A 27,400-nucleotide genomic window follows, 5' to 3' on the forward strand; every position below is an offset into this window, starting at 1 on the left:
CGGCCTCACCCATTGGCTAGTACACAGCTCTTCCTAACCCCGCCCTCCCGACTGTAGGGACACCCTGACTGGTTTAGGCTGCGGATGAGCGCCTAAGTCCAGAAGATGTGAAAGCTCCCATTCATCTAGACTCTGGATGATCTAGAAGATTATATCCTAAAATTCAAAAGACGTCTTTCTCCTCATTCAACGTCTTCTCACTCATTTACTCTTTCCAATACTGTTGGTTACTTTGAAGCTGTTAGTCAGGCAATCTATCCGGCATCCCAACTGCGGGGTCCTCACGATCTCAGCTGCCTAGGCCTCCGTGCGGAGAGGACCCCGCGTCGAATCACTGACTGGCCCAGGAGTCGGGGTGAGTGTGGGGGGCTGGGGGTCTGCGGACGGGGGGGGGGGCATCACGAAAACTGGGACGTAGGCTGAATAGCTCGGGCTCTGGACTGCTGTCTGGGGTGCGGGTGCGTCTCCGGTGCTGTGGACCGGGGCCGCGCCTCCCTCCTGGCCTTCCGGTCTTTCTTGCCAGCTGGGCCGGAAGGGAACGGTGCACCTGCAGCCCAGTGTTTTCAGGCCCTCAGGCTCAAGAGGTTCAGGCTCATTGGGGTCCCTCACCGTGCTCTGACGCGGGAAAAAGGTCTTGTCACCCACGGAGAGCTGAAGTACCGACGACTCGGACCTCACCCCCAGGCTTCTGCTGTGGAGGACAAAATCCTTAACTGTCCTGAGCGGACGTCCCGTTAGAGGGTGGCGCCTGGATGAGCGTGGGGTAATGCGGTGAGGACGGTGTTGCAGTTCTTCAGAAACGAGTTGATAGGATTCTAAACTGAGGAGGTGACAGTGAGTATGGAAAAGTGATAAACGATGTGCTTGGTTGGATTTGGTGGATTTGGATTGAACCCGAAGCTGAAGCTTGATTAAGAACTTGATACCTGTATAAAATTAGGAGTCCTCACATGAGAAGGAGGAATTTTGTGGAGCTTGGAATATATCGAGTTTGAAACAGTAGTTTAGGTGAAGATGAAAGAAAAGTTTATTTTTTTAAAAAAAATCCTTATAAGTAAGCCAGAAAGAAACTTTCCAGGGGAGAACCAAGACAGGTGAAGTTCCGTATAATTTGGTAAGAAGTATTTGTTTTGTTTTGGGGAAACTTATCAGTGACATGAAATGCTGCAAGGATCAAACGAGGAAGTTGAAGTCTGAGAATAGGTCGTTGGATTTGATGATTAGGAAGTCATTGGGTCATTTGAGAGAACTGCTTTAATAGAGTCAGTTATTGAGAGGAGAGACTGCAAGTGTAGACTAATGCTTCTTCGTTTGGAGCATGAAGTGAAAGATGGTTGGCAAGGTCCCTAAAAGGTTTGGGGTTTGTTTGTTCTGTGTGAGAGCAGAAAGCAAGTAACTAATGTATAAGATTAAACATTCAAGAAACAGGAGATAAGACTTGGGAAGAGAGAAAAGGATATGGGATCAAAATTACAAGTGGAAAAATTAGTGTTAGGAAGAACGGAGGACACTTTCATTTGAGACCATAGGAAAAGTGGAGGATTGAAATGAATGAAAAATTACCTGAATCTTAACATACCTTTAGTAGGAATGCTCTCTTGGCAATAAGGTTAGCTTTTCTTACTGAATCTTAGGATTTTACAATGTTTTTAAACAGTCAACATAATAGGCTATTGGAGTTCCCTGCAGACTAGATATTTTTAAGTAGCTCAATAATATTTCAATTCACACATAACGAATGGTATTTGTAGAGAAAAGGAATTCGCTCTCTCTCAACAAATGACTTTCTCTCCTATTACACAGAGAAAATAGAAGCCATCATCTTCTTGCAACCAAATATACAAATCTGCTACCCTTCTGTTTAAAGAGGAAAAAGTGTCCCTTCTCCTTAGGGAAGGCAAATCCTTTCACCTAGTTTCCCAGTGCCATCCTCTCCTACCTTCTCAGGGTCTTTTTTTTTTCTTTGGTTAAGTTATTTCCTCTCTCTAATTCATCAGCCTTTCCCCTTCTACTCACATTTTTCCTTCAGCATTTAAAAATATTCTTTCTTAACTTTATGAACTACTTCCATTTATTTTCTTGTCTTTTTCTCTCCTTCATAGCTATAGTTCTTGAATGGATCATCTACTCTCATCTCTGTTTTTCCAACTTCTTGCTATTTATTTCTCAGCCCACTGCAGTATATGTTGTTTCCACCATTCCACTGAGCTACCACTGAAACTGCCCTTACTAAGATCACCAAATGGCCTCTATGTGTTAAATTGTACGTTCTCATCAGGCTGAAAATTTGCTTCCTTTGAGGCCAAAAAAAAAAAAAAAAATCATACTTTTATGTATAAAGCACAGCTATTTATGGTACATAAAGAGGTGTACAGAAATATTCTGTGGTATTAAAATTTTATGGAGGAGGGGTGTGAGTGAAGGGGAGTCTGAAAAGACATCTTAGGATGCAATAATGAAAGTTGAGAAACACTGTAAAATAACAGACATTTTCAGTTTTCCTTGTAGCTTGACCTCTTTGTGCCATTTAAAATGTTTACCACTTCTTTTTTCTGGAAACACACTAACATACTCTGGTTAGTAAACTACCCCCCCCTTTTTTTTTCTTATCCCTCTTCAGCCACGTCTTCTCAGTCTTTTTCCAGGTCCACTTCCTTGACCCACATGCTACTCAGATTTTGAAGTTCCTTCCATAGGTTCTCTTCTACTCTACACATTCTCTCTTTGTAGTTTTAGTCTCCTTATAGTTATATTTTGCATTAATAAAAAATCATGATTACAGTACTCACAAATCTATCTCCAGTTTGGCTTCTCTCTGAAGCACCAGACCTATATATACAATGGTCTTTTGAATATATCCATTGGGGTCAAATATATCCAGAATTGGGTCAGATTATTTAGGACCAGGGCTGAATCCCTCGTTTTCCCTCTCATCTCCACTGCCTGTTCCCACCCCCCAAACTTTTCTCAACCCTAAATGTTTCTCTTATCTTTTCGTTTTACTCATCCCTATTATCAACACTCTAGTCTAGACCACCACATAACTCATCTCTCAACTAGTGTCACAATATTCAGTTGCCCAATTATCCAGTTTCCACAGTGCGATCTTAAAACGGTAAATTGGGTTGCATGAATCCCCTGCATAAAACCATAAAAAATGATTTTACATTGCACTGAGAATAAAGTGAACCCATCTCTGCTTATCTTCTTCTCCATTCTCATCTCATCACTTCCATCCTCCTTCTGAAGTTGCTAAATTTGTACTGGATTTCTTTGTCTTACGTTCTTTCTCACCTTGAAGCCTTGTGGATTTTTATAGCACACTGTATTTCCCCTATCATCTTACTGTATTAAATTGTTTGCCTTCTTTGCTGAACTCTAAATGCTGTGAGTTCAGGGACTCTTATTTTGTTCACCTTGTATCCCCACTGCTTAATATATAAAACATTCAAAACTGTTGAATGAACAGGGTCAAAATATTGGTTAAAAATCAGAATAGCTAGATTATATTCTGGTTTCATTCTCTCACCTTAGATACAGGCCCTTCTATGCCTCCATTCTGTTATATACAGAAGGAATACATTTTCTTTTTTAGACACTCTCTTCCAAGGATATTTTGACTATTGTAATTGCACTGCTTGTGAATCATCAGGGTGAGTGTGTTCAACGTTCAGTAAAGAGGGTTTATGAAGTATTTAAGCTGCAGTCAAAGCTCTGATGGAACTGCCTCTGAACACAGTTTCTTAAGTGGCTTTAAAATAAGCTTGGAGAATTCTGTTTTCTGACTCAGAAGTCACTAGGAACAAAAAGATAGTTGTGGTGGTAGCTTTCCCAGAAAGTTTATTAAAATAATGAAAGAAAGAACTGCAGCTACTCAAAGGATAAGTAGCTAAAGAAACAAGCAAATTTACACTGCTGCATGTGGTATTTGTTTTTTGCATTAGGCCCTTGGTCTTAATATGGATAGAAGAAATAAGCTTTCTTCCTATAATAGAAGGTTAAGATGGGTTTTGAAGCTAAGCACTGTTGAAAGCTGCAAGTGCTGTGCTTTCATCTCAGCACTGAGGACAACAGCAATAAATCCAGATGGCAGTTTAACTTGCTCTATTCTTCTGAGACCTAAACTACTGCCAATGAAAACAACTTTGGTGGAAACTTTTCCTGGAAAGAATTTTTCACCAGCTTAAGAGGATGAGTAGGAATCTGGCCACTCTAATAAAGAAACTACAAAGTCACTTGCTTCAAGAATAAGCAGCTTTTTTAGGGTATATTGTGGCAATGGAGTACCACAGATCCATGTGAACTACACTTTCTTTAGGATGAATAGTTTAAGAAGATAACCTATGTCAGCTCTCTTAAATATAATTTCTGGTCTAAATAATTTATTAGAATACATTTTGGCTTCTAACTAAACAAGAGGCATATCCTTCAACTCTTCCTCTTAAATTAGAAGCTCAAACAACACATTTGCTGCCCAGTCCAATATGATAACAGCCAGCTCCGTGTAGTTATTTAAATTTAAATTAATTAAAATTAAAACTTCAGTACCTCAGTTGCATTAGCCACATTTCAGGTTCTCACATGTGACTAGTGGCTGCTGTATCGGACAGCACAGATAGAGGACATGTCCATTATTGCAGTAAATTGTACTGGACACTGATGCAATAGAGTGTGTTCCTGATAATTAGTTTCTAAGAGGCAGGTAAGAACAGGAGCTCAAGATTCAACTAGATCTGGGTTTGAATCCTAGCTCTGGTACTTATTGTATCATCTTAGATAATTGACTTATCATTTCCAAGACTTCATTGTCTTATCTGTAAAATGGGGATAAGAACAGTATTATAGCATTGAGTTGTGAGGATTAAATAAGATAATATAAGAAAAGTGCCTAGGATAGTGTCTGGCCCACAGTAAGTACTCAATTTTAGATATTATTAATTCATTTATCTTTAATGAATAAAACTTTGAATGAAGCTGAAAATTAATTATTGTGAAGGATGCTGTATTCCATAGGGGGCTCACCTGAAGTGCTCAAATATGGGTCTCATTGAGTTGATGCCAATGTTCCACTTTAAATCGTACTTTATATTTCAGATGAAAATTTTATTCCACAAAAGGCATCATAATGCAAATTTAGTTGCAGATCTTATTGCTGGGTACTCCTGTTCTATTTTTTTAAAGTGTATCAGAGAACAGAGGTTAAAAGTCAGTAGGTTCTCTGTATTCCAGTGGCAGTATTTTAACACTCAAATAGAAACTGACACAAAGCAAACCTATTAAACAAAGCATCTGACTAGATAAAGTGGAAAGATTTAGGAGGTTCCAGATATTAATCCGGAAAAATTTAGTAGGTCCAAAGCCTGAGGTATCAGCGTTTATTGCTGCCACCTCAGGTTGATTACTTGGCTAAATAGAGATGCCTTTGAACAAAGAAACATTTTCTTTTTCTAATAAACTGGAACCCTAAACTATCAATATTAACAGCATCCATACTTTATTAATACAATAATTGCTAAAGCACATCTTAGTAATTAGTATTATTTACTTAATAACTATTGAACATTCACCAAATGGGAAGAGGAAATCATCACCAAATAGTCTTTAAATGTCAACTGCTTTCATTAAGTAAATGACTTCCTATAAAAAGAACTGGTCAGGTTGATGTCATTGTTTTCTGTGTCAATAGAATTGAATGAATTCATTCTGGAAACTCTTCCTTTCCTCTTTGGAATTTATCTTCATACATAGAAATTATTATATTCATAGATTTTATATTCTTTCTCCTTAGGCTACATTTATCATTCACTACTGTAATTTTGAATGAATGGACCACTAAACACCTGATACTGATGTTATCTATATAAAAGAAAGGAGCAAGTTAAGGTAATTAGATGTTTGTCCACTGTCTCCCATATTACAAGGACAATAAACTTTTTATTTGAAGCATAACTAACACTCAGAAAAGTATACAAGCCATAACATAAAGCCCAATGAATTATCACAAAATGAACGCAACTTGTAACCATCATCTAGATCAAGAAATAAAACATTACTGGCACCTTAGGAGACCAACCCTGTTCCTGTCTCAGTCATCACCCCCACTCTCCTTCCTAAAAGAAACCATTTGATTTCTCAAACTATAGATTAGCTTTGTCTGTTCTAGAACTTCATATAAATAGAATCATACTGTATGTATCCTTTTGTGTCTGGCTTTGTTCAATATTGTGTTTGTAAGATTCGTCCATATTTGTTTCATGTAGCAATAGTTTATTCATTTTCATTGCTGTGTATTTCCCTTTAATAACACACTAGTTTATTTTCCCATTGTACTATTAATAAATAATAATAGTTTTCACTATTACAGTATGTTTTTATACATGTTTTTTGTGCACATTTGTACACATTTCTGTTAATCCACCTGGGAGTGGATTTGTGTGTTACAAGGTATTAAAGAATACTTTTTATTAATTGAAAAAATAATTATATTAAAACAGCATTTTTTAGACTGAAAACTACTAAACTGCAGTTTTCTAAAAATGTGAAGTTTAGTAGTTTTCAGTATATTCACAAATCTCTAATTCCAGAAGATTTTTTATTTTTATTTTTTTATAAATTTATTTTATTTATTTATTTTTGGCTGTGTTGGGTCTTCGTTGCTGCGCATGGGCTTTCTCTAGTTGCAGCAAGCGGGGACTGCTTTTCGTTGCAGTACGCGGGCTTCTCATTGCAGTGGCTTCTCTTGTTGTGGAACACAGGCTGTAGGCACATGGGCTTCAGTAGTTGTGGCTCGTGGGCCCTAGATCACAGGCTCAGTAGTTGTGGCTCACGGGCTTAGCTGCCCCGCAGCATGTGGGATCCTCCCAGAACAGGGCTCGATCGAACCCGTGTCCCCCGCATTGGCAGGCAGATTCTTAACCACTGCACCACCAGGGAAGTCCCTCTAATTCCAGAAGATTTTTATCACCTCAAAAAGAAATACAAAAACCAGTAACTCCCCATTCTTCCCCCTCTACCCAGCCCCTAGCAACCACTAATCTACTTTCTGTCTCTGTGCATTTGCCTGAATCCTAGACATTTCATACAAATGGAATCATACAATATGTGATCTTTTGTATCTGGTTTCTTTCACTTAGCATAATGTTTTAAAGGTTCATCCTGTTGTAGCCTGTACTGGTACTTCATTTCTTTTTATGGCTGAATAACATTTCATTTTGGATATTTATTATTTATCCATTCATTGGTTGATGAATCCATTCATCAGTTGATGAATCCATTCATCAGTTGATAGACATTTGGATTGTTTCCACTTTTTGACTATTATAAATAATGTTGCTAAGAACATTCGTGTACAAGTTTTTGTATGGACATATGTTTCCAGTTCTCTTGGGTGTATACCTAGGAGTAGAATTGTTGGGTCATTTGGTAACTCAGTCTTTAACTTTCTGAAGAACTCAAAACTGCTTTCCGCACAGCTGCACTGTTTTACATTCCTACCAGCAATGTATGAGGGTTCCAGTTTCTTCACAAACTTGTCTACACCTGTTATTGTCTGCCTTTTGATTTGATTATATCTAGCCTAGAGAATATGAAATGTTATCTCATTGTGATTTTAGTTCATATTTTGAAAAGATAGTGAGCATCTTCTCTAGTGCGTATCAGCCAATTGTTTGTATATCTTCCTTGGAGAAATGTCTTTTCAAATTCTTTGCACATTTTTTATTGGGTTATTTGTCTTTTTATTATTGAGTTGTAAGAGTTCTTTATATATTCTGGATAGTAGTCCCTTGTAAGATGTATGGTTTGCAATTATTTTCTCATTCTGAAGGTTGTCTTTTTACTTTCTTGATAATGCCTTTTGAAGCACAGAGGTTTTAATTCTGATGTAAGTCTGCGTTATCTGTTTTTTTCTTTTGTTCCTTGTGCTTTTGATGTCATATCTTAAAAACATTTTCTAATCCAGGGTCATGAAGATTTATGCATATATTTTTTCTAAGAGTTTTATTGTTGTAGCTCTTATATTTAGGTCTTTGATACATTTTGTATTAAGTTTTGTATATGGTATGAGATAGCAGTCCAACTTCTTTATTATGCATGTGGAAATCCAGTTGTCCCAGCACCATTTGTTGAAAAGACTATCCTCTCCCCCACTGAATGGTCTTAGCACTCTTGTCAAAAATCAGTTGACCGTATACGTAAGGGTTATTTTAAGAACTTTCAATTCTATTCCATTGATCTGTATGACTCTCTTTGTGCCAGCACCTCACTGTACCTTACATCAAGTTTTGAAATCAGGAAGTGTGAGTCCTCCAAGTTTGTTCTTCTTTTTCAGGATTGTTTTGGTTATTCTTGGTCTCTTTCATCTCCATATGAATTTCAGGATCAGCCTCTCAGTTTCCATTAAAAAAAGGCAGCTGGTATACTAATAGGGATTGCATTGAATCTGTAGATCAATTTGGGGAGTCATGTCATCTTAACAGTATTAAGTCTTCCAATCCGTAAGCATGAAAGGTCTTCCCATTTTTTTAGGTCTTTTAAATTTCTTTCAGTGATGTTCTATAATATTCAATGTACAGGTCTTACACTTCTTTTGTTAAATTTTTTCCTAAATATTTTGATCTTTTTGATGCTTTTGAATTGCTTTCTCAATTTCATTTTCAGATTATTCATTGCTAATGTGTAGAAATACTTGATATTTTATATTAATTTTATATTTTGCAACCTTGCTTAACTCATTTATTGCTCTAGTAATTAGTGTGTGCATGTGTATGTGTAATTCTTAGAATTTTCTACATGCAAGATAATATCATCTGGAAATAGAGATCGTTTTGCTTCTTCCTTTCCAATTTGGAAGCCTTCTGTTTCATTTTCTTGCTTAATTGCCCTGGCTAGAACCTCCAGTACCACATTGAATAGAAGTGGTGAAAATGACATCATTGTTTGTTCTTTATGTTAAGTGGAAAGCTTTTGGTCTTTAAGTATTAAATGTTAGCTATGGGATTTTCTTTTCTTTTTTTTTTTAATTAATTAATTAATTTATTTGTTTGTTTTTGGCTGCACTGGGTCTTCGTTGCTGTGCGCGGGCTTCCTCTAGTTGCGGAGAGTGGGGGCTACTCTTCGTTGCAGAGCGCGGGCTTCTCATTGCGGTGGCTTCTCTTGTTGCGGAGCATGGGTTCTAGAGTGCAGGCTCAGTAGTTGTGGCACATGGGCTCAGTAGTTTTGGCACACTGGCTCTAGAGCGCAGGATCAGTAGTTGTGGCACACAGGCTTAGTTGCTCCGCAGCATGTGGGATCTTCCCGGACCAGGGCTCGAACCCATGTCCCCTGCATTGGCAGGCAGATTCTTAACCACTGCGCCACCAGGGAAGTCCCTAGCTATGGGATTTTCATAGATGCTCTTTATCAGGTTGAGGAAGTTTCTTTCAATTCCTAGTTTAAATGTTTTTAATTACAAAAGGTTGTTGGATTTTGTCAGATGATTTTTCTGCGCCTTTTGAAATGATTATATTTTTTGTTTTTTATTTTATGAATATTGTATATTGTGTTGATTGATTTTCATATGTTGAACGAACCTTGCATTCTTGAATAAATCCCACTTGGTCAGGGTTATAATCTTTTTTTATATGTTGCTGGATTCAGTTTGCTAGTATTTTGTTGAGGATTTTTACACCTATAGTCTTAACTGATATTGGTCTGTAGTTTCTTGTATTGCCTTTGTCTGGTTTTGGTGTCCAGATAATACAAGGATACTTTTTTGATATATACTAAATTTAAACTTTTTTCCTTCCCCAGAAAATGATCCACAGTCTATTTCTCATAAACTGTTCCGGTGACATATTTCTAGAGAAGCACTGGAAGAGTGTTGTGAGCCAGTCTGTCTGTGATTATTTCTTTGAAGCTCAAGAGAAAGCAGCTGATGTTGAAAATGTACCACCTGTTATTTCAACACCTCACCACTACCTCATCAGTATCTACCGGGATAAGCTCTTCTTTGTCTCTGTCATACAGACTGAAGTGCCACCTCTCTTTGTAATTGAGTTCCTACATCGAGTTGCTGATACTTTTCAGGTTGGTTATTCATCAGATATTTTGAATTTGAATTATCCAAGTTATATTATGATTATATTCTTTAAATACCCAGTTTTTGCTGTATAGTCTGTTTCTCTGTCTCTCTCTCCCTCTTCTTTTCAACTAAGCATAAGTTCATAAACATAAACCTTTTTAGTAGGGCATACAGTAGTACACATGGTGCTCCAGTTACTGTTTTAGAAGAACAAAACAATCTCATGGTCATGGAAGCTGTATTTTTTTTATGTATTATAAATTATGTCATCAGGAAATAATAGTGCCCTCCACATACATTTCTCTGAATAGTACCACGATTTTTACTGGTTATGAAATCTTCCAATACTTACACTTTATTTCTTTCTTGTCTTGCTGAATATACCAATAATTTTAAACTGATCTTTGTTTTTTGGAGTACCTAATCGGGGAATGAAGTTTATAGTTCACATTCTGTTTTAACATTTCAGTGTACTTTCTGGCATAATATGTAATAGGAATTCAATTCAATTTAAAAATATTAAGGAAATGTTGAGAAATAGTATATAGAACTATGGAGGTTTTTTTCCCTCTGTTTTACATATTTTCAACATCTTAAACAATGAATTACGCTACTGTAAGCTTACCCTTTAGAACAAAAAGTATTTAGCAAGCCTGTCTTCATGTCTTCCATTGTGCAATGTTATGTACATTTTGTTAGGACTACTTTGGTGAGTGTTCGGAGGCTGCAATTAAGGATAATGTGGTCATAGTATATGAGCTCTTGGAAGAAATGTTAGACAATGGATTTCCACTGGCTACTGAATCTAACATTTTGAAAGAATTGATTAAACCACCAACAATTCTGCGTTCTGTCGTCAACTCTATTACAGGTAAGGTGAAACACACTCTGTTAGGAACTGAGCCATTAAAACTTCATAAACAATTCATTTTTGCTTATGATCTGGCAGATTATTAAGGTAGTCCATTTTGGCCAGAATTATAGTTAGTGATAATGTTAAAATGGATGTATATTTCTTTTCATGAAAAGAGACTATATCTTAAATGATACAGAACTTTTGGCTATTACTCTTCTGTTATTTTGCTACAAGACTACAAAAATATTATTACTATTGTTTAACACTAACTAGTAAGACTGAATAAATTATCCCAGTTAATCATAAAGAAGCCAATGTAGTGACGGCTGTTAACTATTGTGGTAATCATTTTGTAATATATACATATATCAAATCATTATGTTGTGTACCTTAAATTAATACAATGTTATATGTCAATTATATCTCAGTAAAGCTGGGAAAAAAATAAAATTAAAAAATAGCATTATAGGGCTTCCCTGGTGGCGCAGTGGTTGAGAATCTGCCTGCCAATGCAGGGGACACGGGTTCGGGCCCTGGTCTGGGAAGATCCCACATGCCGCTGAGCAGCTGGGCCCATGAGCCACAATTACTGAGCCTGCGCATCTGGAGCCCGTGCTCCACAACAAGAGAGGCCGCGATAGAGGCCCGCGCATCACGATGAAGAGTGGCCCCCGCTTGCCACAACTAGAGAAAGCCCTCGCACAGAAACGAAGACCCAACACAGCCATAAATAAATAAATAAATAAATAAATTAAAAAAAAATAGCATTATAAAACTGGCATTATGCTGCATACCCCACAATTACTAGAGTGTAGAAAATTTAAGACTGCACCACAGAGTACATACCATCTCCTCCAAGTCTTTATTTTGTACATATAGAAGATATATTAAAAAGAGAAAATTAGTCTATTTGTGAGATTTCATGCATTGTGGGCCTTGTATTTGTGTTACAAACTTCTAATTTTGGTTTAATTCTTGAGTATAGCTAGAAATTAGGTACATCCAGAGGATGATATACTTTTGAAAGTATCAAAGTCTTCTAGAGAATGATTTCTGTGAAATGTTATATGCCACTTCAGCTATACTGTCCACCATTGCAAACCCCTTTCCAAGTGCACTGACCTAAAAAATGGGGTAAGAGAGGCCTATAAGAAAGTGATCATTCCTTTATTCATCCTCTGGGCAAGACTGAGTGTCAGGAGAAATTTAAGGAAAGATAAGATGGGGTGTCTTTGCTCCTAAAACATAAACTCTGGATGAGAAACTGGAAAAAAAAATTAAAACATATAAGTAACAGTATAAGATTTTGAAAAGCAATTCCATACTTTATAGATGGTGTAGTGACACTGGAGGGTACACATGGTGTAATATTAAATGGAAAAAAACAAAAAACAAACAGGGAATTCCCTGGCAGTCCAGTGGTTAGGACTTCTTGCTTTCACTGCTGGAGCCCGGGTTCAGTCCCTGGTCGGGGAACTAAGGTTGCACAAGCTGTGCAGCGTGGCCAAAAAAGAAAAAAAAAAAAAAGCACACAACCATAAAAAGTTACTCTTAATTATACATAAATATTCCCACAAAAAATGTTCTAAAGTTTATAATACCATCTCCAGCTAAGGAACTACATATTATCTTTATTCTTGCATTATACTTTCTGATTTCCAAAATGAACATGTATTTTATAGTCAGAAAAAAATTAGTGAAATATAAAATTTTTAAAAATTGATTTTTTTTATATTTATTTATTTTATTTTTATTTGTTTAGCTGCTCCGGATCTTAGTTGCAGCACATGGGATCTTTAGTTGCGGCATGTGGGATCTTAGTTGCAGCGTGCAGGCTTCTTAGTTGCTGCATGTGGGTTTCTTAGTTGCTGCATGCGAACTCTTAGTTGCAGCATGCATGCAGGGTCTATTTCCCTGACCAGGGATCGAGCTCGGGCCCCCTGAACTGGGAGCGCTGAGTCTTAACCACTGGACCACCAGGGAAGTCCCATAACATGGATTGTTAAGGCAATACATTATAAAGATCAAGAGAGTGGTTCAGTGGATAAAGTAATCTCTCCTGAACTGTAGTGGGTAGCCCTAGGACGGGGTCCTGGAGAATCAATAGAATTTAGGAAGAGAGGGAGGAATAAGAACATTCTTCATAGATGGAACTGTATGAGAAAAAACACAGTGAAAAATCTTGAATTGTATTAACCTGTTTAATAGAAGCAGAGCTGTTTTTCAGTTGAGTAGTGAGATAAAATTAAAAAGTTAAGTTGAGGAAGTCCTAGAATGCTAGTCTAAATATTTAGCTTTAATCATAAAGCCAGTGGGGAAACGTTTAAAGTTTTTGAACAGGAAGATTAAAGCAGTGTTTTTAGAAAATTCTGGAAGGCAACAGGGTTGGAGACAGGAACACCAACCATAATTACACTACAAAGTTGTATGCGTACTTTGACTGCAACTACAATCAAACACGGGTTTGAACTGCCCAAGTCCACTTAAAGTCAGATTTTTTTCAATAAATACATATTATAGTACTACACAATCCACAGTTGGTTGAATCTGTTGATGCAGAACCATGTGTACAGAACACCAACTGTAAAATTATACATGGATTTTCAACTGCACAGGGATCAGCACCCCTAAACCCTGCGTTGTTCAAAGGTCAACTGTATTTTTATTATTTTTAATAAATTTTTATTTATTTTATTTATTTATTTAGGCTGCGTTGGGTCTTCGTTGCTGCATGTGGGCTTTCTCTAGTTGCGGCAAGCAGACTCTCATTGCGGTGGCTTCTCTTGTTGCGGAGCACGGGCTCTAGGCACACAGGCTTCATTGGTCGTGGCACGCGGGCTTCAGTAGTTGTGGCACACGGGCTTAGTTGCTCCGAGGCATGTGGGATCTTCCCAGACCAGGGATCGAACCCGCGTCCCCTGCATTGGCAGGCGGATTCTTAACTACTGTGCCACCAGGGAAGTCCCAAGGGCCAACTGTATATTTTAAAGTGAAATCTGAAAAAAGCAAAATTATCAAAATAGAAAAAAATAATAAATGCAACCTGTTCTGAGGGAAATGTTTAAAGAAATATACCAAAACGTTAATAGTAGTTGTATTTCGGTGATAGGAAGATAGATTTTTTTTTAGCTACTTTTCTGAACTTTTCACATGTTGTTGTTATTGTTAAGCATGTACTACTTTTGAGTTGGAAAAGTAAATTAACCAGAATGTTAAATATGTCACAGCTCAAGGGTGTATGTTTTGGACAACCAGACTTATTTTCAGACATATGTCAGTTTACCAGGAAATTAGCCAGATTTTGAACATTAGCCATATTGCATGTGGGTGTGCCATATGGGTGTGCTGACCTTAAAATGGGAAACAGCCAGAGTATGTTCTTCAGCCAGTTAACTCTGCTTGGCGGCATCTCATGTATAATTTAAGCTGAATACCAAATGGCCTACTTATCACTCTGTATTCTCAGTGCAGACATTTTATCAGCAGAGGGTTTTGAAACAACCAGCCTCTTTTTTCATCAGTGGTAGCAGGATGAGATTCTGTTGTTGAGCCACTGGAATTAGGTTAGGTTACTGTTAACACACAGGAAGCAAAAGATAAGTAAATGAATTTAACCTGGTTTGGCAGATAGACACAGGACCACATGGCCTATTTCTGTCTTCTAGAAATTTGATCACATAGGTATGGATATGTCTCTGACAATTCTGTAAACCATCCACAACTTCAGTGGAGAAAAACCCAAACACTAAAGAAGCAGCTAAAGTACTTGAGTTTTTTTTCTGTTAAGAGCTTTTCTCATGAGCATCTTATGTGTTAGCTTTGCTTTCTGTTTTTCTGGTTTCTAGGCAGTAGTAATGTTGGGGACACACTCCCCACTGGGCAGCTGTCCAACATCCCATGGCGCCGAGCAGGGGTAAAGTACACAAACAATGAAGCCTATTTTGATGTCGTTGAAGAAATAGATGCAATTATAGATAAATCAGGTAATTGTGTGCATATTATCAGGGAAAAAACAGTTCAGCTGACATAAGCTGAATAGAAAACCGAAATCCCTTGGCAGTATGCATTTCAGTGGAAAGGCATTCATTTTCAAATCTGTTTATTTTGTCCAGAGGTTACATATTATTTTCATAACCTCTAGTTGAGAAATGCCAAACCTTTGTAAATCAGATCTCATGCCACCTTACTTTAAGCCAATTATTACCCTATATTCATTTCCATCTTGCCATTTATTCAGTTTAATATTTGTTGTATATCTACTATGCACCATATTTTTTGCTACCACTTTATGTGCAGTCCTTCTAGTAAAGACCCCAGACTAAAGAACAGTACTGTATTAGAATCATAATGTTTTATTAAAAACATCTAGTCCAACCCTCACATTTTATACATGGGGAAACTGAGGCTTAGAGGAGTTAAGTAATCTGTTCAAGGTCACACAGCTAGTTGGTGTGTGAATATGAGTTACTGTGAATTATAGACACTATCTCTACAGTGAGTGCCCTTTTTATTATAAAATTCCATTGTATGGAATAATAGCTGTACTATTAAAGAATAATGGCCCCTATTTCTTAAAAGTTAACAGGAAGCTTAGTCCATTTCATTAGAAACTTGTCTAATTTTATTTAAAATATTTTAACTTTGATTTATTGTTAAAATATTTTAAATAACATTAGCCAAGTTTCTAATGAAATGGACTAAGCTTCCTGTTAACTTTTAAGAAATAGGAGCCATTACAAACAATAAATGCTGGAGAGGGTGTGGAGAAAAGGGAACCCTCATACACTGTTGGTGGGAATGTAAATTGATACAGCCACTATGGAGAACAGTATGGAGGCTCCTTAAAAAACTAAAAATAGAACTACCATACGACCCAGCAATCCCACTACTAGGCATATACCCTGAGAAAACCATAATTCAAAAAGAGTCATGGTACCATAATGTTCATTGCAGCTCTGTTTACAATAGCCAGGACATGGAAGCAACCTAAGTGTCCATCAACAGATGAATGGATAAAGAAGATGTGGCACATATATACAATGGAATATTACTCAGCCATAAAAAGGAACGAAATTGACCTATTTGTAGTGAGGTGGATGGACCTAGAGTCTGTCATACAGAGTGAAGTAAGTCAGAAAGAGAAAAACAAATACCGTATGCTAACACATATATATGGATTCTAAAAAAAAAAAAAAGGTCATTAAAATATTTTAATTTTGAAAACAAAAACACTAATTTGAAAAGATACATGCACCCCAGTGTTCATAGCATTATTTACAATTGCCAAGATATGGAAGCAACCTAAGTGTTCATCAACAGATAAATGGATAAAGAAGATGTATACACAGTGGAATACTACTCAGCCATAAAAAAGAATGAAATTTTGCTATTTGCAGCAATATGGATGGACTTGGAGGTCATTATGCTAAGTGAAATAAGCCAGATAAAGAAAGACAAATACTGTATGATATCACTTATATGTGGAATCTTAAAAAATACAACAAACTATTGAATTTAACAAAAAAGAAGCAGACTCACAGATATAGAGAACAAATTAGTGGTTACCATTGTGGGGTGGGGTGGGAGAATGGGAGACACAAACTATTGGGTGTAAGAGAAGCTCAAGAATGTATTGTACAACACGGAATATAGCCAATGTTTTAACTGTTTAATTTACAGTTAATGTAATAACTGTAAATGAAAAGTAACCTTTAAAAATTGAATAAAAATTTTTTTTAATTTAAAAAATCACTGGAAAAAAAGTATTTTAACTTCACATCCAGCAGTCTTACAAGGTTGACACTATAAAGATAGGGACAGATTTGATTTTCCTTAGAATTGTCATATTCTAACCAGAGATAGGTACAGGCCATGGCACTCAGTAAAGAAGCTATCTGAACTAGTGTAATGGGTCCTCTGTCCACTAACCTTTTAATAGATGTGCAAAGCTTCAGTATGTCTGACACCCAGGAGATATCTCCATTACTTCAGATACAGTGATAGCTCTAGTAAAGATGCAGATTCCAATGATGTTATCACCTTTATTTCTTTCTTTAGGATCTACAGTCTTTGCAGAAATTCAGGGGGTAATTGATGCTTGCATTAAGCTATCTGGAATGCCTGACCTTTCCCTTTCTTTCATGGTAAGTTTTGTTCTCCTGTTTTGTAGCTCCTTGCAAGCCTAATACATGTGAAGTACTAAATGAAATGATAAATACTGAGACATGTTTGTTTTAGATTGCAAAGGATTATCTAAGAAATATTCCTAACACAGCTTCCAAAGACAGTAGCTTACATGATGAGCATTGCCTTTATGGAAAGGCTGAGGAGGGGTCTTTGCCTCTGAGTATGCTAGAAGTAGCTTAAATGGCCGGCTGGCGTCTGCAAATGTGTGGTGCTGCTTTTCCTGAATTATTACATGCTTTGTTGATATGAAAGGGCATTGATCTTTTGCATCATTTTAGATACAGCATGATACACTACTAAGAACCGTAAAGAGAACTGAGCTCTGATGCTACCTCTGCCTCTAACTTGTCCTGACCCTGAGCTCTTTGAACCTCAGTTTTTTCATCTATGAAATGGAAATGATACCACTCACATTTTCTACCTCATAGTTATTGAAATTCAAATAAAATAATGTATATAAAATATTTGCAGACTTTAAAGCATTGTGAAACTGTAAAGTTGTGTTGATGTGATCATAATAAACTCTTACATGACTTCTCTATCTTGATGAAGCATATTAATTTCTCACAATATCTGAATTAGAGTTGCAATATTCATTATACTTTATTTTATTTTATTTTTTTTTAAATATTTATTTATTTTTGGCTGTGTTGGGTCTTCTGTGCGAGTTCGGTTTCTGTGCGAGGGCTTTCTCTAGTTGCGGCGAGTGGGGGCCACTCTTCATCACGGTGCGCGGGCCTCTCACTGTCGCGACCTCTCTTGTTGCGGAGCACAAGCTCCAGACGCGCAGGCTCAGTAGCTATGGCTCACGGGCCTAGTTGCTCCGCGGCATGTGGGATCTTCCCAGACCAGGGCTCGAACCCGTGTCCCCCGCATTGGCAGGCAGATTCTCAACCACTGCGCCACCAGGGAAGCCCCATTATACTTTATAAATATGGTTGTCTTCTGTTTCCCTGGCAGAACCCAAGGCTTCTAGATGATGTCAGCTTCCACCCCTGCATCCGGTTCAAGCGTTGGGAATCTGAAAGAGTTTTGTCATTTATTCCTCCAGATGGAAACTTCCGACTTATATCATATCGTGTCAGCTCACAAAAGTATGTTGATGCATCAGTCAGAATCTCCTGTCATATATCAGTGTACTGCATAGAACTGACTTTTCCCTGTTTCATTCTGACAAGTTGGGTACTTGAATTCATCATTGCTCCCTTTAGCCATTGCTCACCAGGAGACCCAGGAAGAACTGGTGAAAATGTGTGTCTAACATAATCAGTATACTTGAATCTTAAGAGTATAGAGTAGTAGTAAATTAGACTGTAGTAAGAATATATACCTGAGAGCAAGCATTTTGGACCATGCATAACCTGGGCGAAACTGTGAACCCATGCCATAATTTTACTGTGGTCTGTGGACGTCATGGCTGATAGAAGGAGACAGACTTACCTGTAGCTCTCTAGGACATTCTTCAACTAACTGGCTTGAAGTCACTCTTCTCTGCACTGAAGTTTAAATGAATGATTTAAATGATTTAGCATCATGGGTTGTAGCTGGTTTGTCCCTTGAAAATATCAGAGTATTTTGGTAACATCAGAACAGGACTTAAAAGCAGAGGAATTGTTTCTTGGCCCTTACCACATAGAAACTGATTTATTTAGTTTGTATAATTTTAAATTATCTTTCTATGGGATCTTAATTCATTTCTTTAAACTAGGGCTATTTGCCCCAATTGTTTATAGTATAATTAAGCTTTAGATTTCTATCTTGATTTGTATACTTACTGCTCAGAAATTGTATAATTCCTAGCAGAGTGGTTCCAGAACACTGTGCTATACTCAACCTGCCCTGGTACACATACTCAATCTGCGGTTCTGGGGGTATAGGATACTCTGGACTGAGGTTTTCAGGCCACCTCTGGAACTCACACTATTAATTGTATGTTTTTGTGGTTGTGTCTTTCTTTCTCTTTTTAGTCTAGTGGCAATACCAGTATATGTGAAACATAGCATCAGTTTTAAGGAGAACAGTTCTTGTGGTAGATTTGATATTACAATTGGACCAAAGCAAAATATGGGGAAAACTATTGAAGGAATCACAGTGACAGTTCACATGCCAAAGGTTGTGTTGAATATGAACCTGACACCAACACAAGGCAGCTATACATTTGATCCAGTTACCAAGGTACAGCCACCTAAAATCAAGAGTGAGCAAGTGTTTCTGCAATCTTTATTTTGTGCTTTGGGGATGTGGGGGGACAGAGGGAAGGGTCTAATATCTTGGTTAAAATTAAAGTTCCTAACAAAACCTAGAATGCATACTGTGCTGTGCTTCTGCCACTGCCTGAAGAGGGAATCCTGCATCTGCTGCTGAGTCGACGAACAGAAAAGTGAGACTCATTCTTTCTTCCTTCAGAGTCTGCCTTTACTTATCCATTGATAATCCAGAGATTCACTCACTCTTCAATGAGGAAGATGTCTCATAGAAGCCTGTGATATAAATTTTGTCTTCCTTTAACAAACAAGGAAACTAAAGCTCTGAGGTCAAGTGACTTGCTCAAAGTCACACAGCTAGTTAGAGGCAAGGTTGGGATTTGAACCTAAGGCTATCTGGTAAAAAACTTTTTAAAAAGAGAAAAGCATTTTGTGGATATAATGATCTATTAATTGTTAATAGATATTATAATCTATTAATTGTTAAATTTTCTGTAGAAATTGATTAAGACCTTTCTCTTCCTTTCTCATTTAAAAGCATTGTTTCATACTCTTCCACAGAGGATGTTGGCTAGGAAAGCTGCCTTCTCCCCCTACATATATTTGCCTCTAGCAGAAGGATTTCAGAGGAATTGTAAAAGATGATTTTTCTCTCTGCTTCCTGCTTGGGTAAAAAATGATTCTTTTCCTCAGTGGAGTCATTGAGCTACCTGGTAAATGAAAAGGGGTTTTGGTTTTTTTTTTAGTAAAACCATTGAATGTTAAAGATCATCTAATCCAATCCTGAGGATTTGAAGAATCTCCCCAGAGACCACACATGGCTGAGAAGTGAAGGGGGAGCTCCAGATCCCTGGCCCTTCACCCCAGCTTCAAACATAATAGCTTCACTTTCTCATCTGTTACTGAGCTTCCTCACTAAAGATTTCATTTGAACAAAGGGTTCCATCACTAAAAGTTTAAAAACACCAATTTAGGCCCATCTTCTTATTTTACGGAAAAATAAACTTAGGCCCAGAGATAAACAGTAAAGGTGGTATAGTGGAAAGAACATTTGACACCAGAGAGCTGTAGGTTCAAATCCCAGCCTTGCCTCTAACTAGCCGTGTGACCTTGAGCAAGTCATTTGACCTCAGAGCTTTAGTTTCCTCTTTGTTAAAAGAAGACAAAATTCACATTACAGGCTTCTATGAGACAGCATATGAATAGTGCTAAGCACAGTGCTATATCCAAAAGTAGATGCTTAACAAACATTGGTTCTCTGCCCTCACTCTTCATTCAGAGTCACAGAACTAATTAGTGATAAAACTCAGTGGAAATCCCAGGTCTGTTTCCAAGACACTGTGCTTTATTTTGTACAGAAGTTTATGGTGTCTTTGAACATATGTCTTTAATAAATAGTTCAGAATGTTTTTGCTTTTTATGTCTTTTTAAGGTACTAACGTGGGATGTGGGAAAAATCACTCCACAAAAGCTCCCCAGTCTTAAAGGACTGGTAAATTTACAATCTGGAGCACCTAAGCCAGAAGAGAATCCAAGCCTCAACATACAGTTCAAGATCCAGCAGCTTGCCATTTCAGGTAAGGAGAAATTTGACTTGTGTTTAAGGGTAATTGAGTTTTGCTGAGGTCAGCTACTAGGATCTTAGAAGGGTAACTGACATTCCGTCTCTACAAAGAGCAACAGCTCCAGCATGCCTTTTACTCTGTGCTATGGGTACAGTGATTTTGGAGAGCACCTTATTTCACACAGCTTCCCTTCACCCCTACCCTCATTCAAGCACAAAGAAAGGAGCCATTCATACTCACAGAAAGTAGAATTATCCTAAAAGACACTGCTTGTCCACATGGGAATCTGAACTAAAACCATACTTCCATAGTGCTATAATCTGTGAATGGTAGAAGGAACATTGCTTCCAAATGGTGACAAGGACACTGGTTAATGTCAGATTTACTGTGTAGTAAACTCTATTTGCTAAGCAAATATTGTATTGGTTGGTGTTACCAGGATAGTAATTTATTCCTTTCCTTACCTATTCTTTTTGACACAGGCTTAAAAGTAAACCGCTTGGACATGTATGGGGAGAAATATAAGCCATTTAAAGGAGTCAAATATGTCACGAAAGCTGGAAAGTTCCAAGTGAGGACATGAGAAGAGGCCAGAATTCCTCAAGATATGTTTGTTTTCCAAGTGTCATTACAGTTTATTACCATTAGGTACCAATTGGACGGGAATACATATTCTAGTTAAAGCATTTGTGTCGAGCCACACACCGCTAACAGAGTTGCTTAGTAATCAATGTAGGGTTCTTAAGGAGCTTTAAGCTAAGGAAACTTCTGAATGACTTAGCTTATTTGTATCTTGTCACTTAGGAAGATTTTAGAGGTGATTTCCTCCATAGGGAGACACCAGCTGGAGGCTGCATATTTTAACAGTCAAGGCAAAAGTCTACAGTGATAACCTCTCTCCTAAAACAAGTGAGCTGGTCTCAGCAGGAGCTATCTTAGTCTGTAATTGATGTATCAAGTGCAGCCAAATGTCACACTTGATCTTAGCCATCCCAAATCTTCTGTCCCAACACAGGAAAAATTCCTCCCACCCCAAGAAGTTTACAGAAAACTGCCTCTTCAAGTGTTTGCCTTATTCAGCTTTTCACTTATGCCATTAAGCAAGCACTGTAGCAAAAGCCACTTCACATGGCCCTGGCAGGGAGCACTGCTGCTCCATGCTCCATTCTCACTGTACTTGATATTGTATTTTTTATAAATAAGATTTTTATGTAAAGCTCAGATTTTGATTTATAGGGACCTTGCTGCAGTAAGTACCATCTCAGTTTTGTGCCACTTGGTTCAGCTGTTAGCACAGTAAAAATGATTTGTATCAAAGGGGTGAATGCTTTAAGGTAATAAAAGGGAGGGAACACTACTTCTGCTTTTAGGAAGTTATTGCAAGCACAAGCATTTGAGATTTTAAGCAAATTAATGTAGTAAAAGAGAAACTTAAGTGAACCTTTGCCATCTTCATGTTTTATAAAGCTTATCCAACACCACTTAAAACCAGTTAGCCTGAAGGCCTCATGCCCTAGTTCAGCTAAAGGAAGAAAATGTGCCTGCCTCACTGTTGTCAATCTTTTTTTTTTTTTTTAATCTTTTCTCTCTTTTTGTTGTTGTTCTTAAGGGTTTCAACTTGCCTACACTCCTTGTCTTCAGGGGAACTCCCTTTTCATATTTTGTGCTTCCCAATTCCCTAATCTTTTCACAATATGAAAAGTCAGTAGATTCTTTCCTGAAACTATTGTTGTAACTGTCACTGGAGTACTTAAATGTCTCTACTGTACTGACAAAGTACATGAAAGTACACTATAATGAGGCAGAAACAAAATCCTCAGTAGCATTGATAAACCTGTATTGATCTTCATGGTTGGCAAGTCAGTCCACAGTTGTTATCATTTAACTTGATTGACTTCGAAGTCCTTGCCCAGTTATTTTGCTTCATTAGACATGAAGAATGGAGAAAGTTAAGATGTAAGTGCTTGTTCTTGCTATTAGCTTTCTCTTTGTGACTCCATTCTTTTCATTGTCAACTTATCCCTTACCGTTATCATGCTAACCGTAGCCCTTACACTCATCCCATTCTGCTGTCAGGGCTAGTGGTTGGTGCTGGTACAGGGAGCCCACTGTACAGCAGCATTCTTACCTTTGCCTGCCTAGGGCACCCAGCCTGCCTTTCATCTAATAGGAAAGGTTACTTTTTGCAACTTAGTAACTTCTAGGGTAACCAATATCAGCTTGGCAGCTAAAATTAAGATGTTGCCAAATATTTATTCCCTTTGCCTAAGATTGGATACCCAGTTCAACTGCTTTTCATTTTAATGTCTTCCTCTTCAAAGTTCATACCTCAAAAGAGCAATCAATACATTTACTTCTCTTTCTGCAGAATCCCTAATCTCAATCATCCATATATGGACTAATTTTCTTTCTGTGCTATCTTCTCATATACAAGCAGATTGTATGCCAAGAGTCCCTTGCTTCTAGCAATTTCTGCTGAAACTTCCAAGTAGACTGTTTCCTTTTACAATTAAATTATTGTATTTATTAATTTGATTGAATCCAGTAAGTCCTTTCTCTAGCTCTGGCTACACTGTCAATAAAAAGATGAAAGCAGCAAGTTGATTTTTTAGCTTGACTGTTAATTGAGCATTCTCAGCTGGGCATGCCTCAGTGTTAGGGCAGGCTGAACATGGTCAGATTTTACTCTGCATCATCACACAAGGTGTGAGGGTTGCTGCAGAGCACTTCCAAGTGCTCCTCTCTTGACCTCAGCCTTATATACTTTCTCTAACCATCACCCTTTTAGCCACAGACTGAACAGTAAGTGATCAAAGCTACTCTCCCTACCACCACCTACTAACAACAAAGATCCATGAATTCTTAGTAGTATTGAAATATTTTTCAAGCACAGAATTCCAGATAATTCCAGAATAGCCTCATTTCCTAAATTCTTAAAGGAGTATAACCCAAAAGCTCATTTTCTGCATAAAGGAGTCACCATCATTTTATTCAAAGGGAGTTCATGTGATGGGTTCATTCCTTAAGTGCTGCTATAGAAGAACCTTGGAAAATACTGGTCCTGGTGTCCTTAGAGTCATCTGACTTGAGAAAAACTATAATGCAGCAGGAAGGCAGCACCAGTGAACATATGGTGAATAGAAAAAATGAGACCATGAATCCTGTTTTCAGATATTGCTGAGCTAATTCAGTACCTCTGGACAGTTCCCTTTAACTCAGACAGCTGGAATCTGCCTCCCTAGTCAGCAACTTTTCTAAGTTAAAGCAGTGATAAATGTAGTCAGTACTATCCCCCTTTAGTGATATTTACCACTTTCAGATCTGGAAAATAAGGCAAAAATACTGATGTCCCAGCTCTGCTTCAAGAACCTGTTCCTACTCTTAGAGCTTCCTCAAGCAAGAAGAGGAATATGTGCCCAAAAGCTAGCTCTGCCTCATAACTCTGGTGGATCCCTGACAACCCTGTTGTTCTGTATTGGGCTTTAGAATATTAACTATAGACCTGCAATATTCCTGCACATGTAATAGCTTTAGCTTAGGGGATAGTGATGGCCTCCACATACAGCCAGAATCTTCTAAGATGGACTGCTTCAACCAGGGGATGATCTATATCATCTGGCTGCTTTCCTCTTACTGCTAACCTTTTGTCACTTCTGCTCCTTCTAGTTTATAACCCCCAATGTTGTCCTTTATTACAAAGATCTTGTTAAGTAAATATATTACCGCTGGTTTCTACTTCTTCCAGTACAATATTTGGACTAAATAAAAATCTTTAGTTCCCACATTTTGAGGATTAGCTTCACTGGCTATGCTTCAAAACAAAGGAGAAACCCGATCTAAAAGCTCTTGCTGAAATAACACCCATCATTTAAAGCATTATTTATATAAATGCACTTTATTGTTTTAAACAGAAGAGGCAGAAAATATTTGCATATAACAAATCCTAGCTTATAAATGTAGTTTTTTAGTGGTGATGTCTAATCAGCATTCAGGGATTTTTTTTTTTTTTTTTTTTTTAATTTGCTTCACTGTGTCTTGAGCACTGATATTAGAGAAAAGCACATTGGTATAAAGTGTAAACCAGTGTCTCAAAACACTGGAGGAACTTGGAGAGCAAACATGATTTTTCTTATTTCCTCTAAGTAGTCTTTAGTAAAACAAAAGGTGATCTTTGGCATAGATTCATACTTTAAAGGCATTAATATTGCATTTATATCAGGTAAGCAACTATACAAGGATGCTGAGGGCCTTGAAAATAATCATCAGTTAAAAGGAAACAGAGGAAGCCTGAGTGTACAGTACCAACTTAAGACAAGTTTTACACATTTGATGTTAGGGTCTAACACACACTGGAGGTGGGGAGGACATTCAGGCAAGGGTTCTTACTCCTTTACTCATCCAGTTCTGGCTTTGGGAAGAAATATAGTTTCATGTGCTGGGGAATGCTTAGACAGCAGTGATAAGTACAAGAAAGGAAAAATTGCCTTCTCTCACTTTGCTAATAGGAAACTTACTATGGTGATAATTAAATATTATACCCATTACTCTCTTAACAACTGTACTTAGGAGGGAGGGTAGGATGCAAGGGGCTTGGCTGTTGTTGGCTGAGGGAGGTAGGAATCACTGAGGACTATTTCCCATCGATTCATCCCCAGCAGTGCCAGAATTCCAGTCTGCAAGTACCGCCTCCCTTAGGTAGGAAGTGTCCTTCAGACAGGACTGCCTTTCCATTAGACACTCCTGGGGACAAGCACCAATTCTTAGGACTGAATTTCAAAAGGATAAAAACGATCTTTCAAAATTATAGAACAAACATATATCTTTAAAACCTTGCTTAGGAAGGGTGTGGGAAGAATACAAAAGCCAGGACAGGAGACATGATTTGGTTAAAAATTAAATGCAGCATTTCAGCTCAGAAAGAACAATAAGAGCTAAGAATGAATGATAAGGCCTCAGCATAGATCTCTGCAGGCAGTGACAAAGCGTGGAGTGCCTGGGAGTGGCCCTGCTGGGAGGATGAGCAGGGCCACGCCCCGGCCACTCTGCCTCTCCAGTGGCAGACAGCACCAGGACACACAGTGTGTTCTTGGGATGGCTACCTTGGCAGGCCGAGGCAGGATATGGGACGGAAAGTTTCCCTAGCACAGACATTGCTCTGGAGCGAGGTAAAGACAGAATCACGTGATTTGGTGATTTCCTCCTGACAAAGTGAAATTTGGTTTTGTACTGTGGGAAACTAGAAGGATTAAATTGGGGAAGGGCAGGAAGTGAATCCAGGCCCCACATGCTGGGGCTCCCCAGAGGCCACCTTCCCCTGCAACAGCGAAGCTCACTCCTGAAAAGGACCAAGGTAGCACAGCCAGGGAAGGCAGGCAGGGTCAGCAGCAACATGGAAAGCCCAAAAAAATTTTGGAGGCACAGTGATTTCCTTAACTGACTTGCCTGGGCCCTGGGTCTTGGGAGCCTGGTGGAAAGAATGGGGGACAGGGGCAGAAAGGGAACTGTCCTTTAGGGAACAAGGGCAGAACAGGATGTCTGGCTAGTGTTCACTCTTGGATTCTGAGCTTATGTGAAGTCCATGGGCTAGAAACCCCGTCTGCCTATTGGGACAGAGTGTGCACAAGTAAAGCCGTGTTCAAGAATACAGGCTTTATACGGAGACACATTTCAAAGTGTCCATGACAAGAGTATAAATGTTTTCTAATGTGAAGAGGCCCCATTCCTTTCTGTTATGTCAGGCCAAGATGTGGCTTTCAACCCCCCAGTAATCTTGGGTGGCTCCTGGGACTCCGATCATTTTCATTCTGTTCAGCAGGGGCTTCTGTGTTAGCCAGGTTCAACCAGGTGTCTACTGGTACCAGGGAGTCTTTCTAACCCAGCGCAGTGTAAATCCAGCATCTGTTCGAATTTTGATTGAAGCTGCTTCTGCTTCTCGAACAGTCTCCTTCACAGACTGCATGAGGTTCTGGGCGTTGTGAACCAGCATCTCTGTGGCCTGTAAGGAAAGAGGAGCTCTCCATTACTCACAGTCCCTGATGGAGCCCAGCCTCTGAAACAGGCTTAAGCCAGGAATGGAACGCAGTTTACCCTACCTGTACCTGGCATCCCTTCTATTTGTCACATCACTGGTGGTTTATAGCTGGATCACCAAAAAGAACCCAAAACTGGACCATCACTGATTGTATACTGTACCCTCAGATGGCTTCTAGTGTATACTCCTTTCCTGGTGTTCAAACAAGCCCCTACCTCGGGCTCTTGCAGTCCCCTCTACCTAGAATGCTCTTCCCCCAGGTATCCCATGGCTCACCTCTCACCTCCTTCAGATCTTTGCCCAGTTGTCACCTTGCTGAGGCTTTTCCTGCTCACCTTATTTTAAATCACAAACTACCTTCCCAACTCCCAGCATGCCTCATCCTCCAATTCTTTCTTCACTTTTCTCTACAGAACTTACCATCACTAATTGATGTACTATATGTTTTACCTAGGTTGTTTATCTATGTTTTATCTAATTTTATCTAAAATTTAAGTT

General features: G+C 38.3%; 2 protein-coding genes across 6 annotated transcripts in view; one reads left to right on the forward strand and one right to left on the reverse strand.

The window, feature by feature from the left end:
* Positions 1–77: 77 nt before the first annotated feature.
* Positions 78–22,311, forward strand: AP3M1 (adaptor related protein complex 3 subunit mu 1). 4 transcript variants are annotated; one of them, XM_059900072.1, is made up of 10 exons: positions 78–355; positions 5,789–5,883; positions 9,790–10,065; positions 10,760–10,931; positions 14,762–14,899; positions 16,974–17,059; positions 18,063–18,196; positions 19,070–19,277; positions 20,739–20,883; positions 21,354–22,311. In XM_059900072.1, the coding sequence occupies exons 3-10, from the start codon at positions 9,793–9,795 to the stop codon at positions 21,452–21,454; spliced, it is 1,257 nt and encodes a 418-aa protein (XP_059756055.1). In that variant the 5' UTR covers positions 78–355; positions 5,789–5,883; positions 9,790–9,792; the 3' UTR covers positions 21,455–22,311. The 4 variants fall into 4 exon arrangements, with proteins under 4 accessions (XP_059756055.1, XP_059756058.1, XP_059756057.1 ...); XM_059900074.1 differs by lacking the exon at positions 78–355 and adding an exon at positions 570–771; XM_059900073.1 differs by lacking the exon at positions 78–355 and adding an exon at positions 753–834.
* A 2,427-nt stretch (positions 22,312–24,738) lies between these two features.
* VCL (vinculin) overlaps positions 24,739–27,400 on the reverse strand; it is a 98,137-nt gene continuing 95,475 nt past the window's right edge. For both annotated transcript variants that reach the window (XM_059900071.1, XM_059900070.1), the window contains exon 21: positions 24,739–26,866. In XM_059900071.1, coding sequence (XP_059756054.1) covers positions 26,720–26,866 — 147 coding nt within the window. In that variant the 3' untranslated portion in view covers positions 24,739–26,719. The remainder of the gene's footprint in view (positions 26,867–27,400) is intronic.

Source organism: Balaenoptera ricei, chromosome 16 (assembly GCF_028023285.1).
Source record: "Balaenoptera ricei isolate mBalRic1 chromosome 16, mBalRic1.hap2, whole genome shotgun sequence".
Taxonomy (NCBI): domain Eukaryota; kingdom Metazoa; phylum Chordata; class Mammalia; order Artiodactyla; family Balaenopteridae; genus Balaenoptera; species Balaenoptera ricei.